The sequence below is a fragment of the Paramisgurnus dabryanus genome, chromosome 18, assembly GCF_030506205.2.
Source record: "Paramisgurnus dabryanus chromosome 18, PD_genome_1.1, whole genome shotgun sequence".
In the NCBI taxonomy this organism is placed as follows: Eukaryota; Metazoa; Chordata; class Actinopteri; order Cypriniformes; family Cobitidae; genus Paramisgurnus; species Paramisgurnus dabryanus.
This window is the reverse complement of record NC_133354.1, coordinates 25,819,147-25,838,520: the sequence shown is the minus strand read 5'-3', so window position 1 is coordinate 25,838,520 and position 19,374 is coordinate 25,819,147. Positions and strand designations below refer to the sequence as shown.

At 38.3% G+C, this 19,374-nt stretch overlaps 2 protein-coding genes across 3 annotated transcripts; both read right to left on the bottom strand.

Annotated features, from left to right (window-relative positions):
- Nucleotides 1-250: 250 nt before the first annotated feature.
- LOC135776645 (uncharacterized) lies at nucleotides 251-19,242 on the bottom strand. Of its 2 annotated transcripts, XM_065287487.2 has the most exons (4): nucleotides 18,987-19,242; nucleotides 18,495-18,891; nucleotides 904-969; nucleotides 251-825 (listed from the first exon to the last, which is right to left on the bottom strand). In XM_065287487.2, the coding sequence occupies exons 1-4, from the start codon at nucleotides 19,146-19,148 to the stop codon at nucleotides 800-802; spliced, it is 651 nt and encodes a 216-aa protein (XP_065143559.1). In that variant the 5' UTR covers nucleotides 19,149-19,242; the 3' UTR covers nucleotides 251-799. The 2 variants fall into 2 exon arrangements, with proteins under 2 accessions (XP_065143559.1, XP_065143557.1); XM_065287485.2 differs by lacking the exons at nucleotides 251-825; nucleotides 904-969 and adding an exon at nucleotides 11,537-11,814.
- On the bottom strand, nucleotides 10,432-11,446 carry LOC141281007 (uncharacterized). Its single transcript, XM_073812555.1, has one exon. The coding sequence runs from the start codon at nucleotides 11,444-11,446 to the stop codon at nucleotides 10,634-10,636; it is 813 nt and encodes a 270-aa protein (XP_073668656.1). The 3' UTR covers nucleotides 10,432-10,633.
- Nucleotides 19,243-19,374: the final 132 nt, after the last annotated feature.

Sequence of the window (19,374 nt, the reverse complement as noted above, 5' to 3'; positions counted from 1 at the left end):
ACATTTTACTTTTATGTGTCGTCTATGTGTATTACAATGAAAATTCAGTAAATAAAACAAAGGAAAATGCCATTTGTTGGTGTCAAGGAGACACATCATATTTCACTAACTATATTGTTAACCTCAGCATGAAACAACTCTAAACAAACTAATCGAGTTTTAACACGTCAGGTATTACATTAATATGTTTGTTTATTAAGTTGAAAATGTATTTCTCATTTTATTTAAAAGTGGCTCTCTAGTATAGCCTAGAAATCTAGACGCACCCTAGCGGCCGCAAAATATATTTGCTGCCAGGGTTTAGTCTAGGCACTCACAATACACTTAACAGCTCCAAAAACCAAAATTTGGTCAGGCCAATCACATCGTGTGTAGCGTCTGTGGGGCGGGCTTAACATGATGACGACAGAGCTGCAACGGTTCCTACTTGAATACAAAGAATGGCTGCTGCTGCTGGCGAACAGCTTTCTTTTGAAGCGGCTTTGGCCGCGACTCTGGAGGACTTAGACTTATGTTTTTCTTTGAGAGAAGAGCAAATAACCCTACTGAAGTCCTTTTTAAACAAGAAAGATGTGTTTGGAGTTTTGCCGACTGGTTACGGTAACTACGTCACCTTCTTCGTTGCTCTGATTGGTCATAGCGCTATCCTATTGCGTGCAGAGGCATTTTGAGGGACAACCTTATATCCCGCCCCTTGCATTGAGCCGTTTGTGTGAAGAGTTGCCAGACCTTACATCTTGATGTAGGTCTGGCTAACCAGGCTATCTCTAGTAGCCATCTCCGTACATCTCATCTTCAATCATCTTTTTTTAGTTCCTCCGAAACCTGGATCAAAAAACAAACATAAATATTTTATTATCATTTTGCCTGACATCCATAATAGAGTTCGCACTAATAATGTACCTGATGCAGTGCATGTCCCTGAACTTGTTTTTGGTTTTGGAGAAGGTCTGCTGGTATAAGATGGTCCTGTGGTGAGGAGGGGGTTGGTGCATTACAATTCAAGTTCAATTATCTTTAAAAAATATATAATATAATATAATATAATACAATATTGTAAATAAAATAAATATTTTATTTTCCCTTTATTAAGTCCTATCAGCATCATTGGTATACATGGCAGCCATAAAAATCATTGCAATTCAAGTCTTATTTTAAGTTATTGGACGTTGAAAGACAATACAATAAAACAATGCTATTATTATAAATATAAAAAGAACAATACATAGTACATAATACATAATAAAGCATAGATCACGCAGTGAGCCCTTTGATCCGTTGCTGTGATTCGTCAACGGGGCTGTCAATACTGCACTATAAACACTCATATACAGTAAGTGAACGAGGGAGCTGCGCCCTTTCTGGATAAACAATAACGTTTAAATTTCTCAACCGATTACAATGATTTACAATCTTTGTTAGCAAAAGACAGAAAAGGGAACAATATTTTTCCAAGCCTTATTTTCTCCAACCAATCGGCCAGGTCGAACATCTTATTCATGCTGACCTGAGTGTTTTTGAACTGGAAAGAACTCCGCTTCCACCAATTAAAGCCAAGGTAAGAACAAATTTTAATTTATTTAAATTTATTATAAAGAAATTATGTTTGGTAGTTTAGAAAGATAAAATGTGCCATATTTTTAAAAACTGTTTGTTTCAGTGATTTTATTCAAGATAAAATGCACTGTGCACTGAGCGCCCTTAGCAACCACCCTTAGAAACTTCAACAACATAAATTATCTTGAATATTTTGTTGCTGTTCGATCAGGGACTTTTTTTCCCCGGCGAAATAAAGCTTTTAGTGATTGTATTTAATTACAATTTGCTGAAATTTTTAGAAATGTGTTTACAAAAATTTATTTTTAACCAATATATTTTTTGGCCATTTTTGTATATTTTTAAATATATTTCAAAAATAAATACATTTCAAAGCATTTATATTCACATCACAGTGGAAGAAAAACTTTCCAATGTTACAAACCCTATTTTTAAATATATCAGTGCCACTGTTTTGTTATAAGATGCACAGCAGCAATGTGTTTTTGTAATTGCCCCAATATAATTAAGTCAAATTAAGAAATACATTTAATTAAACTTTTCTTTTTGCAAAATGTATTTAGCATATATATCAATTTTTACCCCTCAAATTAGTGTGAAAAAAATAGTTTGAGAAGTTTTTTTTAAAAGCCCTTAACCCAGTCCTAAATCAAACTATCTGTCAATTCTTCCAGAAAACAACGTGTGGCGCACTTGCAAGTTTACATTTATTTCAGACAGAAATCTTTTGGATTAGTTTATGCAAAAATTGGGACAAATAATGGACAGTATTGTAGTTTTTTAATTTTAATAAAAACCACAGGACCCCCCACCCAAATTTATAATTTTGTGTTTATAGAGGGTCCCTCAATGCTTATAGGAGGTCCGGGACCCCCCCAGCCCCTCGTTAATTCGAACACTGCATATACCTGTAGTAACTATATTTCCACATATTTTAATTCAGATTTTTGTCATTGTCTGCTCAGGTCCAAGCTCAAAAAGCTTTACACCTGTATTTTAATGTTGCTACCAGCCGCCGTGAGGAGCCTGAGCGACCAGAAGTTTTGGAAAGTTCACCTTGACCTGCTACACCAGAGCCCGAGAACGTGTTCAACCCAAGTCCCGAAATTCAGGCAGAATCCCTTGAGACAGCAGAGGATGTACAGCTTGAGGAGATACATGGCAGATCTTCATCTTCTATGGATGCGCTGCTGGATCTTGATGAGGAGCTGGAAGAACTTTTAAGATGTTCACCAAAGCCTGCTACTCCAGAGCCTACGAAAGTCTTCAGCTCAAGTGCTCAAATACAACAGGAGCCCCTTAAATCATACAAGGTCTCAGAGCCTTTACCTGGGGAATCTTAAGCTCCCACCAGGGACGTCGTTAGGCCTATTTTAGGGGGGCTGAAGCTACCCCAAAATGTTCCTAAGCCCCCCTAAATGACAGGGCTCTCAAGTGTCACGCATTGAGCGTGACAGTCACTCATTTCGGTCTTTTGTCACGCACTCCCGCCACACATTGTATTTCTCACGCAGAAAACTATTTATAATATATTTAATATATGCCGCAGGCCCGCAGCGCACAAAAGTTATCTGGTCGCGCCGCTCTCACTATGGAAACCGGCAGGAATCAAGCGCGTATCCCCTAGAGCCTGCCACTTATCAGCCAATCAAAAAAAAAGAAATAGGCTACACAATAGCCAATCAGAAAATAGCACTATTGTATCTGGGTAAGATTTAACGCAACAACCAATGAAAGGCGTCATGCTGCGTCAAGTTTCGTCTCCTCCCCTGATCTGAGTCAGCAGCATGGATTTAGCGCGTTTATCAATCCGCAGGGGGCCGAGCAGAGCGAACATCAGTAGTACAAGGTGTGTGCAGGGCGGACTGGCCATGTTGACCTGGCGGCTGTTCTGACCCGCCGTGCAGTCGTCTCAGGTTGACATGTGAAAGAGAGAGAGAGACAGACGCAGCGAGATGCTGCAAAATCAATCACAGAAATATTCTCCAGGAAGGGAGCAGGTCAGTCACCAGTAAAAGCACGCGTCTATATATTGCTTATTAACGTAACAGGTTTTAAAGTCATGTGCTGGCGTGATGCATTGCATTATGTACAGTTGTTGTACTGAACGCATCAGGCAGATCATTTCATGCAGCGAAACACCAGGTGATTGTGAAGTGTATCCTTTTATAAAACTAGTTTTTTTTTGTGGAAAAACTGGATCAAACGTGCAAATTGAGCTTTTAATGGGCATTTCACCTTATATTTGCAGTAAAATAGCTTTTTTAAAATCTAATAATATAATTAAATAGCTTATTAAATATGTTTGTTTCATTTCATTTAAAATATTAATATTTTAACATTTGAACTCCTTCCTTTTAAAAAGTGTAAGGCACCTGTGTATTTGTCTTTGGTATGGTAGTATAATGTGTATTCCTAGTAAGTTTTTGAGGGTTCAACATGGTATTTTTAATATTAGCTTGGCTTGGTTTACCTAACTTAACATTTTAAACAATACTAAAACGTATCAACAAGTAAAGTAAAATAAAACAACAAGTAAAAGAAAAACGTTTTGATTAAACTATATCAGAAAGTAGTAAGTACCCATCCAGATTGTTTTATCCATTGTGGTAGCCCTTGCTTATAAAAAGGTTGGAGACCCCTGACCTACAGTATAGACATAGGGGCTGTTTCCCAAACAGGGCTTAAGTCTTGTTCAAGACTAAAATGCCTGTTTGAGTTTTAGTTCTTAACTAAAAGTAGCTTGCACTAACATATCTTAAAATACATTAGTCACGTTGTTTTGTCTCAAGATGCACACCTGTAATATTTTTGTGCTTGTAAAAACTACATAAACATCCTAATATAACTAAGGCCTTGTCCTGGCTTAATCTAAACCCTGTCCTGAAAACCACATCATAATGCATCTTGACAACTCAGTATTAAGGTAGATCACTTGTTGGTCATTCCCCTTTTCTAAATTTTAGATCTGTATAATTTCCAGATTAACACAGTGGCTATCAACTAATAATATTAACCTATAAGATTAGCAAATCCGGTTTATGTTTACATTTATGTGAACACACACATTTATCTTATTTTCTGGTTAAAAGTTTATTTTGTCAAAAAAAATCCTTGGCTAAGGTTTCTATGTGAGCATAGAAATGCAAACAGTAAAATGATGTGTTTGTACTGGAAATGTGTACGTGTATTTACACAGTGAATAATGAATCAGGAAGTCTTCATTGTAAAAAATCTCCATTCCCAAATGAACATTTTCTAGTCCCATATATGACACACAGGGAATACAATGGAATAGTGGATTGCAATAAGGTTAGTAGTATACAACCTAATAGTTAAATAATATTTGGGGTGGTGGGGGGGGGGGGTATTTGGAGGGGTGTCACTCTTGCCTGTCTTCAAAACTTGAGAGCCCTGGTCAATAGCTTACCTGGTAAAGTATGCAGTGATCAGTGGCGTGTTTACCCACCACGCAAACCACGCAATTGCTTGGGGCCCCACGGGCTTGGGGGGCCCCCTACTGTCCACAAGCGGTTAACTTATTTAATGATTTTTTTATTTAATGATTGCAGAGTTATAAAAAGTCTGCGTGGTAAGCATTCCGCTTTTTTCTTATTTTTTTTTTAAGATCACACACTTAAGTTGCAGTACTGTATTAATTACATCATTTTAAATACATCCTATAAGGAATTTGCCAGCAAAGGATATATCTGAGATAGGCTTAAAAATATTTTTCTGTACAAAAGGGAGGCCTTTTGGAAAAAGTTTGGAAACCACTGCGGTAAAACCAAGACCTTTATGTTTTTGACAGATAATGATTCTTTATTCTTTTGAATAAGACAATGGGCACTATTTGTATTTTTAAACCAAGAATTTTTTTCTTAATGTTGGGGCATGGGGGGCCCCAGGTCCTTGGACTTTGCTTAGGGCCCCCAAAATGGTAAACACGCCACTGGCAGTGATGCCAGTTTTTTTCTATTTCTTGTACTGCTTTTTCTCATTTGTTTAACTTACCAACTTTTTAGCTGTCTGACCTCTGTTTATGGACATTTTGGATGTTTCATGTGACCAATTTGCAGATAGCATTTAAGTCATTGCTTATAGAATAACTAATCAGGAGCAAAGTCTGGCCTAAATTCCCCCATGCAGCTTTGATGTGTCTAAAAGCTAACATTACAGTAACTTTTATTTAACAGAGTAGAAATGGAAGAGGAGGATATGTCTGTCATGTTTTACTTGTTAACATCTTGGTTTCTTGACTGGTTGTTGACATAATTGTAACTCAGATGTGAGTGCAAAAATTTTGCAAACACAAGTTACAAATACTCTGTGGGCTGAGCCCCCCCTGTCTTCCAATCCTAGTGACGTCCCTGGCTCCCACTTAGAACCTGCTCGACCTTGTTGATTTGCTTGATCAGGAGCTGGATGAATTAGAACGTTTGGGATGTTCAACTAAGCTTGGTACTCCAGAGCCTAGAATAGTTGTGCATTTACCTGGTGAATCTTTATCTCCGGCTGATTTACTGCTAGATGATGATGATTCACTTGATCGGGAGCTGGAAGAACTTTTGAGAAGTTCATCAAAGCCTGCTACACCAGAGCCTACAAAGGTATACAGCTCAAGAGCTAAAATACACACAGGATCCCCTCAATCAAGAGTGGACATAGAGGTTGAGCATACAAATCCCGCTCCCACTGATTCACCACCACAGCTTGAGGATTCACTTCACCAATCTCGAGCTCCCACTGGTAAACGCTGTCAGAAGTTAAAGAACAAACGTAAAAGCCATGTTGGCCAAGGTCGGAGAGAAAAACGCCGTCAGGAAGAAACCATGAAAGAAGAAACTTCCTCGTTTAGAGCTGCTGAACGGCCATCTGCCAACCCCCAGGGTTTCATTTTGCCACAACACTTTTTAGAGAGTGTCATTGATGGCCTGCTTACCAAACTTCAAAGCACATATAACATAACATCAGTGTTCCTGGGATCTACCTTTATGATGTTATTTTCAACAAACTGGTTCAAGAACTGGGAAATCTGGCAAGAGTTCATGTTGTTAACAACATCCAACAGCCGTTTCACAAAGAACATAAGATCGTTCTTCGGATTGTAAATGAAGCTCATGCCATTATGAAAGATAAGGGCTACTTGAGGGCAGCATGGCAGGATCATAAGATGTCAGTAAACTATCTCACAACGGTTGTGTCTGCGGTCATTCTTGACTACACGGTGCTTGGTGGGTGGAATCAGAAGACTGACCAAAATGAAGATTTTGCCATCCCAGTTCATCCAAACCTGACAGTAAAAGAAAAGTGCCGCAACTTCCTGTCTCGGATGAGACAGTCCCTAAGAAATGTCGTCTGTTTTAAATGAAGGACCTGAGTAGGAGAACAGTATTAAGTTTTCTAGACCTCCTCTTTACTTTGACTAATCTCTTTTGTGCAATTAATTTTTAATAAATATTTCTGTATATAGTTGTTTTCCTGTTCAATAACAAATAATAAATATTTTTTGTGCATTAACTGACTTGGTTAAGAGTATTTCTTCTGAAAAGTGACCTTCCTAAAGGTAGCAGACCCTTCTATTCATGCAGGTGGAGTTTTATACATTAAGAAAAAAAATTAAGATATTTTCAGGAGAGCAACAATCCATTTGTAGGGAGGTGTGCAAAAACAACATTAACCCTACCCTATACTCAACACCCATAATGCATCAAATGAACAAACTTTTCATAAATTAACAACTTTTACTACAGAACAAAACAGTGGTAACAACCAAAAGTTCTCCAAAATAAGTGCTTTATTATCAGAACAATAGGAAATAAAGCCATTTAACATTTTATTCCTTAAATGACCCTCTCCATACAGTAAGTTTGCATTCTTTCACATCATGTGAGCTATACACTATAATCATTATAGTACAGTCTTATTTCAAATTATAGCAAAGAACTTGCATGCAGACCTGTCATTAAAGACCATGTGATAGTTTAAAGTAGTGATGGTGAAGTCGACATGTGTTACAAAGTGAGTTTGGAAAAAACATGGTTTTAATCCCATTATTTGTCGTGTTTTGATTGTGTGCTAAGCTAACATGCTAGCTGGTCTGTATGCGCCTGCTATCAGTAGCAATCGAGATTTAAAGGGTAAAGCTCATTTAAATGTTTCTTTTTCTAAGAAAGGCATTTGACACAAAGTCAAAGAAGGCAACGGAATCAGCAAGTACTTGAACCCATGTACCGATCTGATACCATTTTCTTAAACGACCAAGTTATCCCCACTATGGTTAACACTACAAGTCAGAACTTGTATCTTCTTTAATGCCACAAGCAACCACTGTTTAGAGCAGCGAAGAAGAAATGGAAACATGCTAGCCGTACTACCGCTAAAAGTAGTGGAATTACAGTAATGGAAATAATTTGTAACGCGTCACTCCCATCACTGTTTTTAACACAACTTGTGTCGTCCCTTTCATTTATTTTAAGATGAAATAACGTGTTAAATGGCATGACACACACAAAATTAACACATAATTTGTTACAGTGTACCTAAATACATAAATATTTCTCTAAATATGCAAACATTAGACCTAATGTGCATTGTTTTAAATGCTAACAGGAGTAACACAACATCTTGGATAAGTAAGTGTGTATTTTTTAACACGCATGAAATATATTGATTATTAATGTGTACAAGCATTTCTAACAAAACACACTGGACTAAAACTGATTCTAGGGATTTGGACTGCAGTGTTTGTTATAAATCCATTGCACGGTTAGTCAAGACTAAATAGGAATTTATAACATGAATGTGTTCTTAATCTTTTTACTTTACCTTCACGGCACTTGTCTTTCCTTCTCCGGGCAGATAGTTTTAAACCATATCCGAATAAAGACGCATGTCGAAAGGCGCGTCAACCGCATGCGGAGCCGCATAGATAAACTGACAACTGGAATTAAAGTGTGAGAGCAGACTGCTTTTTATAATTTCGAATGGCTCTCTTGGCACAATGATGTCACTCGCCGGCTGGTCTGTGCAACGCTGCATGAAGTTAAGAACAAGCGGGCCCCCTAGTGGTGCGGGTCCCTGAGCAGCTCGCGTAGCCTGCGTATAGGGAGGATCGGCTCTGCTGGTATGTATGCTAGTAGTATACAGCTGTATACAAATACGCACCCAGGTATCAGATCAGTACTCTGTATAGTCCAGGTATCGGAATCGGGAAGAGAAAAATGGTATTGGAACATCTCTAATAATTAGATGGCTATTCCCAGCTTAACAGGTGTTAGGGGGTGTGCACACCAAAACTTTTAAACGCAGCTGAAAATGCCAGGCGAATGCCGAAAGCTTTCTTCAGCTGAGCGCTTTGGTTGCTATGATACTTCTGCTTTGTTTTTCAGTCATTGTACAATGTGCCGGTTGGTTGTTGTGATGTTTGTACCGCGCCTCCTCCACTTTGATTGGACGGCCGAGTGAGAAAGAACTTTAACAAGCTGATATTTTCACTCAAAGTGGAATATTTGAGAAAAAAATAATTGACACTGGAAAAAAACAGCAGCTGCTGGCTTTTTTTTAGAAAGCGCTGTGATTCCATTGGAAACAATTGAAAATATCCGCCGGCATAAACACCTACTTAATGTGTGCTTCCAGGTATGCTGAAACTGAATGGGGCTGTCTGAGCCACAAAACCGGAGAAAATATACTGAATGGAAGCTTAGAAGAAGTGAATAAAGTTGTGAATAAAATGCTAACATTTTAATGTCTTCTTTAAATTCACATGATTTAAAAAACAAACATTTTATTTCATGAAATCCAGTTTTGGAGTTAACATTTAACACTAAGGACAATGATGTATTCAGTCAACTGTCGAAGCTGGGTCTAATCATTAACAAAATGCCGCTCCGGTCGTTTCGGATCTGCCGCAAATGCTGTGCAGTGATCACTGGCCACCAACAAAACTTAGTAAATATTGTTCTTGCTCCGGCTTTAACTTCTGTATATTTGGCAGTTTTGCAACAACAGTCCGAATAGCTTTTCTCACGTCTTTCTCCGCTGCCATTACTGAACTACAACTCAAACTGACGCACAACATCAACGTCATTGTTCTCAGCCACTCCCTCTGTTCACTGACTGGTCCTACAAACATTTTATTCCTCGAAACGCTAAAATAGACCGCAATCCCAGACGTAGTACTGAAGGTAAATGAAATTGAGCGGAAATGTGTAGGAGTGCGCAGCCAGGCTACATTTATTTCTCCGTCCCCAACAAAATAAAAACTGACCAACACAAAGATGTTTGCAAATCGTGTTTATCTCTTTAATCTCTGTATCACATGACAGTTTCTGTACAAACACTGGTGGCGTTGTCAGTCGACGCGCTCCGCTGAACCTCATTTAAGTTGCATAATATACACATATAATGCGCACGTGTGTTGCGAATGTGCTGCTACAAACTGCAAGTCTGGAAAAAAACTGTTATGGTGTCCCTGATTCTCAACCTGTTGATGTTTTTCATCGCTAAAAGGGAGTTTGGGAACTTATAGCGGAGCACAGATGACAACATGTTTGCTCGAGACAGCGCAAGCTAGCATGAAGGTAAAGCTAATCTTTACATTATAGCAATGACGCTGGTAGTGACGACACTGGTAGTGACAATTCTCTCGAACCAATCAGTGATCTACGGTGTTTTCACGTCACGTTTGGTATCAGCTCGGATCGCTTGGAACCCCAACCGAGGTGGTACGAAAAAAGTATCGGGTACTACTGCACCCAATGGAAAAGCTCCCAAAAGTAAGCCGACCCGACCCTAACTAAACCAAATCGTGGGGTACTATGCAATGGAAAAGCGCCAGTAGGGTTCAAAAGGCAAATGGAACAAGACAGATGATTTTTACACGTAACAGTTTATTCAAAATGACTGAGGAACATATTATTCAAAACTATTGTTTGCCAAGCCATGTTATTGGTTAATATGCTGAAGTAAAAAAAGAGGAAAAATCACACAATAGGTGTTTAAAAACTTGTAAAGTTCTTCCGGTTCTTTTCAGTGTATGGCTTCGTAAGCTGGGATTTCACACCACACCATTTTAGCCAAGATGTTTCTTCTGATGATTCTGAAGTCTTTTATAATAAGCGAAACTCTCTTTACAGATGGAGCAGTGGAAAGGTTTCTTTCCAGTATGAATTCTCTCATGGACTTTTAGGTTACTTGAATAAGCAAAGGTCTTGTCACACTGAGAGCACTGGTAAGGTTTCTTTCCAGTATGAATTCTCTCATGGACTTTTAGGTTACTTGAAAAAGTAAACGTCTTGCCACACTGAGAGCACTTGAAAGGTTTCTCTCCGGTATGAACTCTCTGGTGATTCACTACATGATCATGTAGTTTAAAACTCATCCCACAGACACTACAGTGATAAAGTTTCTCTCCAGTGTGAAATCTCAGATGAACATTGAGATAAGATGAAGTAGAGAAGCTCTTTTCACAGTGAGAGCACTGGTAAGGTTTCTCTCCAGTATGAACTCTCTTATGGATTTTTAAGTAATTTGACCAAGCAAACGTCTTGTCACATTGAGAGCATTTGTAAGGTTTCTCTCCGGTATGAACTCTCAGGTGTGTCACTAAACTGTCATGTCGGGTAAAACTCTTCCCACAGACACCACAGCGATGAGGTTTCTCTCCAGTGTGAACTCTCTCATGGCATACAAGATGAGATTTATGACAGAACTGTTTATCACAGTGTGAACATTGATAGGGTTTCTGTTTTGAGTGAGTATTCTGGTGTGATTTTAATGTTCCTGAATCCCTAAAGGATTTTCCACATTCACTGCACTCGTACGGTCTCTCATTGGTGTGTAAACGCATGTGTGTCTTCAGACCGGCTTTTTGCCTGAATCTCATCTCACAGTGAGGACACTCGTGTGGTTTTTCTCCTGTGTGAATTCTCTGATGAACGTCAAGACTTTGTTTGGTGCTGAAGTAATAGCCACATTAAGTGCAGTAGAAAGGCGTTTCACCACTCATGTGAGATAAATTCTTCCCAAACTTCTTCTTCTCTCCGTGCACTTTTGAATGATGAAGTTTCTTCTCTTGTAAGGTAGTAAAGCTGATCTTACATCTGGTGCAGTTGAAGAGTTTCTGTTCTGTGTGTTTTCTTCTCTCATGTCTTTTTAAATTTCGCTGTGAGCTGAATGTCTTTTCACAGGTGATGCAGGAAAGAGCTGTCGGTCGCTCCTTTGATGTTGAGGACCATAAATCACTCTTCACATCTGAAAGAAATATGATATATAATTTAATTACTCTTATTTACATAAAGAATTGAGATTTGTTTTCTATATTCACATTGAGACAGAAAAGTCAGTCCTGTTATTACAGCTGGGTCATTGCACATCAAATAAAACAATTTTTGGAAGCATAGTGTGCCGGGTGGTGTCCACCGAATTGGTATCGGATGATGTCTAGTGAAACATCACGCTGGACAGTAGGGCTGGGTATCGATTCAGATGTTCCGGATCGATTCGATTCATAAGCTATATGATTGATTCTCGGATCGATTACGATTCTTGGACCGATTTTTATACTTGATTCTCCATTCAACTCAATGAATAAAGATTTAATACAAAACAAAACAAAACAGTGAACATAAGTTTACAAGTGGGTAATTATTAATAAGAAATTAAGAACCACCAACCTGTATATTACACTTTTTGATGCAAGATGAAAAAAGTCAAAACAGTCGCATTCCTTGATCAAACAGGATCAGGTTATTTCATAAAAAAAAAACGATTCCTGGCCTTTGAGAATCGATTTTTAATCGACCACGTTTAAAAAAAAACAACAACGATTAATCGAAAAAAAAAAAAAACATTTGCCCAGCCCTAATGGACAATGACATCGGAAAAAAACATTCAATTTAATGTTTTAAACCTCTGACGTCTGCTCCTCATCACTACTTAGTGGCGAGCTGCTTCAGAGTGTGCCAAAATGAAGACGAAAATATCTACCGAAATTGAGAATGGGATTTTTTAACACTACTATGGTTTCTATGCACAAATTAAAAATGGGGAATAATAATTAAGAAATAAATAAGATGTTTTTATACCACGGGCTGTTGAATGCTTTATTCTGATTGGCTGAGAAATGTTCTATGGGTGTTGATTATTTTTCTGTAAACCGCACACCTAACCTTTTAAATATATAAAAAAAATAGGCACCAGAGCATTGTTTGTGGTAACCGTGGTAGAAGAGGAGTAATTGACTAGATGAACCGTAGTCAATTATTCCTTACTTCATAGTCATTATTCCTATTCCCAATTTTTAATTTTAGAAACTAAAATATGAATATCAAGTCGTCAGTTGTTTTTTTGCATTTTGGTTTAGTAACAAATTTTTTATTTCATTTTCCGGTTTGTGGATTCTTAATTCTTTTTTTTTTTTTTGCTGTGCAACAAGCATGAAAAATGACTTTATTTGAATAAATGATTTATTTATTTTTCTACATTTCTACATTTATTTATTTATTTAGTTTACATTTCTGCATTTAATTACGCAATTATGAAATTATTCACTTATTTATACTCAAGGCATTCATTGTCCTCCATGCAAGCCTCAAATGGGTGTTTTCTCATGAAAAAAGCCTCTGCCCGCACTCACAGGGCCCTATCTTGCAGCCAGCGCAATTGACTTTGTCAGTGACGCATGTATCATTCGTATTTTGCACAGCGGGTTTTTCCCTCCACAGATGCACGTCGGCAAACTAGGGAATGAACTTGCGCTCCCTGGGCGGTTCAGCGCAAAAAAGGAGGCGTGTTCCGGCGCAAACCATCCCTGGTGCTATTTTGCAGTTTCAAAAAACAATTGCGCCACTGACCAGAAAAAAAAAGTTTAAAGTCTGTGGCGCGTTGCGCGTGGTTCAATATGCTATTTTAAGGACGCATGCTTGACCATAATTTATAGCGTGCACAACGCACATACACTTTGCTTATCTAATCTACACAGATGCAACAGTTATTTTTGCAAATCATAAATTGTTACTAGTGCTGCACAATTAATCGCATCGCAATCGCAATGTCAGCCTGTGCAATTATATGACAGCAAAATGTTGCAATTATATTAAATAAATCCATGTGTGGACTTGTTAACACCAACTTTCTGATATCAGTTTGATGATTTTCCTTGCTGTTTAAAAAAAAGAAAGAAAAACGAACAAAAATGGTAGTGCATGTGTGACATGCACCTGTGTGGTGTGCGTCGTCACTTGTGTGTGCGCAGCGCGGAAATACCAGAGCGAAGATGGATGCAGAGGAGGTTGACAGTCATCTGGTAGCTAAAAAAAAACCTCTACGTCTGTTGTATGGCAGTATTTTGGATTTAGGATTACTGACACTGAGCAGTTGCTACATCACGTGGCAATACGAAAACATTTCTAGTTTTACAAATACACATTTTAGCATTACCCCTAAACTGTGTGTGGATTTTCCTTAAAACCCATCAAGTTGACTCATGATACCATTTATTATAATCGCAATCGCACATCGCAATATTAGCATGAATAACCACAATGGGAAAAAATACCCAAATCGTGCAGCCCTAATTGTTACACTAAAAAATATTAATACACGAGATAAGGGGAATCATAGTGGTGAGCATTGTGGTGATAGTTTTTATTTATTGTGTGGCTGCGTTAAAAAATTCTCATGCAAAATTAAAATATTTTCATAAGTTTGTTGTGTGGCTGTATTACGTTTATTTTATGTAAATAATAATTAAAATGTTTTCATAAGAAACCTTAATGTATATGAACTTGATTTGTAAGAGTACTTTGGGGTTGGACCTTGGTTGCGTTTCTTGGGAGCCGATTTCAAAGCCCCCAAACCCTTTCAGCGGTGAGGGTGGACGCAGCGATGTCCTCTGCTGGCGTCAGGTCCTGAGGCAGATCCACCTCCCGTTACACGGCGTGCCCGATTTATGCTGGCAAGCTTGGGATTCCCCCGTCTCCTGACATCATTGTAGCGCTTGGCGCAACGAAATGCCAGCTGATGAGACAGTGGCTATTTCCTCTCACGCCTGTTTAACCTACGCTGATTTGGGCGGGTTTCTCCTATCCCCATACAAAACAACTTCTCTGTCTTTGACTGCTCTTACAAGAACGTCGGTCTCCTCGGCTGTGAACCGCTCCTGGCGTGCGCCTGGTAAATCCATCATAATAATAGCAACCCGCCATGGAACTTGCGCCCTTGCGTTTAAAGGGAATGTTGGATAGCGTTCTGATTGGTTTATTTGACGTTACGCCCAAACCACACCTATGAATAATGAACCTACTTCAGACCAACCCCTTATTGATTTGCGCCCGGCGCAAGAGTTATTTCTCCCGCCGGGAAAATAGCAACAGTGCCCAAGATCCGCCCACAAACTCACTTGCGCGTTGCGCTTCGCACTTGCGTTTCAGATCGTTAAAATAGGGCCCCATAGTGTACATTGCAGGACATAAATGTTCTGGAAGCGGTTATCAGCGGGTTTATATTTTTACAGATAATCTCTCTGGAGAAACCTATTTTACTGTTTCCTCCCTTTTTCTCACCTTATGTTACTGTTTTGCCCATGTAAGTCCACCTGGAAGGTGTGTCTGGAGTAGGGATGCAAAATTCCAGGCATTTTCAAGGCTGGAAACTTTCCATGGAAATTAACAGGAATTAATTGGAATAAACTGAGAAGTTGAAAAAAAAAATGCAAAGATGCCTATAACAGGGATCTTAAATGTAGTTTTTTTATCTTGCAGCATAATTTTGATTAAATCAACAAGATTTAAAGGGACACTTCACCCATTAGCATTAAGCTTTGTATAGTTAGAACCCCAGTCATATTTTTGAATGGTCACGCATCATTTTTTCAGTTGCCGCTGAGACAGGAGAAATACAGATTTCAGTGTTGCGCTTCCTTCTTTCAATTATGTAAAAATCATAATTTTGCATCATTGAAAGAAGGAAGTCCAATATCTTTGTTGAAGGGGTGAGACTACAAACACCCCTTTTCTCGGTCAAATAGGCACCAAATTCTAAATGTATGTTACATTTTGACTACAAATATGACACACTTTCAATAAAGATTAATGTTTCTACGGGTGAAATGCTCTTTTAAGGCATTTTCAATTGAATTTCTACCCTGCACATTCCTCAGTCACATGTAAACTGTATGGTCATTGAGGCTACACCCCTTGGCCCTGCATGTAATTGCATTCTTTCATAACATGGCAGACCGGACAATATTATTTCGCACAGGGTGCGGTTTTATTAGGGGTGTGCAAAAAAATCGATTCACATTTGAATCGCGATTCAAGCTTTGCCGATTCAGAATCGATTCATACATTTTTTTGTAACGCCGTGTTACTATTGTCCTGAAATGAGTTTATCTCAGTATTCCCATAGATGGCGCTGCGTCGTATTCACTCTGACGCCTGCACACTCTTGTCACAGTGTTTCCCACACATTGACTTGGGTGTGCTGCCCAGTTATATTAACAAGTGCCCAAGTATATCTGGCATCAAATTGTATCTTTTTTGTTTTTCTGTGACGATGACACTCTTTAATAATGACATTTTGTGTGCGACATGATGAGTTCGGTGTATGCGTTCACGTGCTCTCTTGTTTCTCAATGAATTTGGGATGCGACGCCAACAAGCTCGTGTCACATTGTATCCTTCATGTTTCTGAACTTGAGCAGAATTTTACCATTAGAGGACTTCACAGAGCACCCGCGGACCGTATGGTTCCGGGTTTGTATTTGAAATGGTCAGTCGGGTCCGGGTCAGTCATAGTTCAATTACTTCGGGTCCCAAAGTCTGATTAATATTGTGTGTAAAACCCGAGTCGAACGGAGAGTGGCCGTGAACGCTACCGCGCTAAAGCTCGCGTGCAGTTTCAGCGTGCCTGCGGTTTCTATGGCGATAACTGGCTCTTTTCTATTATTATTAACAAATCATATCTTTTCTAAAATCTATTGCACTGAACGAGCAAAGCTCAAGATGACTCAAGAGTTACAAAACGCAAAGCTGTAATGTAAAGTCCCCTGTCACTGGGACAGCAAGCAGACTTTTGAATCTGAAATAATGAGTGGATTTAGCTTTTTTTAATTGGCAAGAGAGAAATAGAAAGAGAGAGCAGAAGCAGGAAAAGTGTCTATCTAATAGAAATAATAACCATTAAAACACCAGTCACATTTATAATCTATAGACCTGCACTGTCTATCATTCATATACTATATTATTGTATTTAATAGAGTTTGATAAAAGGGGTCATCTAATTGCTTCATAACAGTTTATATTTTTGCATAAAGACATAAAGTAATATCAAACTACATTTAATTTGTGGTGTTTATTTTCTTTAAAATTGCATATCTACTACAATCAGTCACATAGGAAACAGTAAACTACATTTACATACTGTGAATCGTTTTTTAAAATCGAGAATCGTTTTTGAATCGAAAATCGATTTTGAATTGAATCTTGAGCCTAAAAATCGGAATCGAATCGAATCGTGAAATTTCCCGAATCGTGCACCCCTAGGTTTTATAATAGTTTTTTTCCAGCAACAGTAAGACTACTGGCGAAGGACATTGCCGAGGGAACAAACATGTCTGCTTTTATATAGAGATGTTGGGGTAGCTGCATAGTAAGTTTAAATAATTATACTTCGTACCATTTTGGGACAGTACAAAGAGTTTTTTAATTAAACTAAACTAAATGTGGATGTTTTTTTGGTGCAATATTTCAGTCAGTGATAATTTTTATTGTGTGAGTGGATAGATACAGGTTTGTGCTGTTTTTCGTGAATGTATTTTTTAAGAGTCTATTTATTGTGTAGTCTATTTATTGTGTACAGTTTATTTATTGTATGCAGTTTATTTATTGTGTGGAGTCTGTAAGTTGTTCTCTTATGTCGATTTTTGTATTGTTTTTCATCAATGTTGACTCAGCGAGCTCTGCTACAAAAATTCCTATGTACCTGTATGGCTGTACTAGTACAAATGGCAAATAAACTTAAACTCAAACTCAAACATGCAGATTTCTTGAAGCCAGTAAATCAGATATTTAAATGTAAGCTAGCACTATTGTATTGAAAATGTATGAGGCTATCTATCATCATCTTCTACATTTTGCTAGCCATTTTTTTCTGTTATACAGAATTTCTGTACCACCCAAAAGTTTAGACACATTATTATTTTCAATGTTTTTGTTTCTATACCTCTTATGCTCATCAAGCCTGCATTTATTGAAAAAATCCTTCAGAAATCATTCACCAAACAAAATGTTAATTTATGTTTGTATATGATATAGTTAAACTTTTCAAATAATTACCATAAATTCCCATTAAGTATCAAATTAGTAATAGGAAGGAATATTTCCAAAATTCCCCAGATTAAGTTTACATGGAAAGTTTCCGGAAACTTGTATTCAATTTCACTCAAAGGCCACAAGTCTCAACTATTTTGTTTAAATTGTCAAGTTAAAATGACAAAAAAAAGTTTGTCTCACACCACCAACAATGGCCACTAGTTAAGATTATTTTTAGTTTCAAGTAGGCTATTATTGGTTTAATAGTTATACAAATAATTTGTCCACATGTGGGCACGCAACAGTTAAGGGGTTTAAAATGGTAAAAAACAACCAAGACAATTAAAAGGCGGGGTACATGATCTCTGAAAGCCAATGTTGACATTTGAAATCACCTAAACAAACACACCCCTACCCCAATAGAATCTGGACCTTCTTTAAATAGACCCGTACCACACATAAACAACCCAGGCAACGATGTTGGTTAGTAGACGCACCCCTTACTATTGATTGGCTACAAGTGTGTTTTGGTAGTCGCCCTACTCTCTTTTCCAAAGTTTTTTTTTTTAAATCATGTACCCCGACTTTAAGGAGGCATACCTGACAGAATAAAATCATTACCATCATTATGATTATCTTCAGATTCATCTGGCTTGGGTTTTGTTTTACTCTTCATCATCAGGTTCCTGCAGTCCATCAGTTTGACTGAACACATCTTCAGTGTGGTCTGCTGCTGTTCTCCAGCAGAATCCAGAGACTCTGTGGAGGTTTGATCCTCCTGTAAGCTCTGTTTACTGTCACACATTGTAGTGTCCTGAGTGTCTGTGGGCTTTGACTCAGTATAACAGAGTAAAGTGAGACTGAGCTCTGAGTCCTGTGTGTGTCTGGATTTCTCTTCAGAGAGTTTAGAGTCCAGCAGTGGCTGTGGTGTGCGGCTCTGATCTCTGCGCATCCACACTGAATCCAGACATCCATCAGTCACATACACTGAAGATTCACAACAAACCACATCCACATCCTGACAACAACACAACACACAATAAGATTTTAAATGATATAATGTTGTCAAACAGACAGAATGATTCAGGTGAAGGATGTTTAAGCTGTACAAACCTCTCTCGTCAGTCCTTCTTCTCCTCTTGAGCTCAGCTTTGCCTCCAGTAACGCCACCTCTTTCTTCAACCGAGAGATTTCTGTGATGAAATTATCGATATCCAGCATGCACAGATCAGTTCCTACTGATTTACAGCACATATCATATCTCGTCATTGACATTCAAATACACAGAGACAAAACTCTGTTTGAACTCAAAATAAAAACCACTCAGAATACACACAAACACATCACACGCGAGCTCGCTCTTTCTTTAGTGGGTTTATCGACGGACTAAAGAGCTGCAGAGCGCCTCCTACTGCACTGGAGAGAAAAGACGCTCAACACTTAATTCTGTCATTCATTACACAAGAAGGTTGATGTTTCTTCATGATGTGGTAAAGTCACT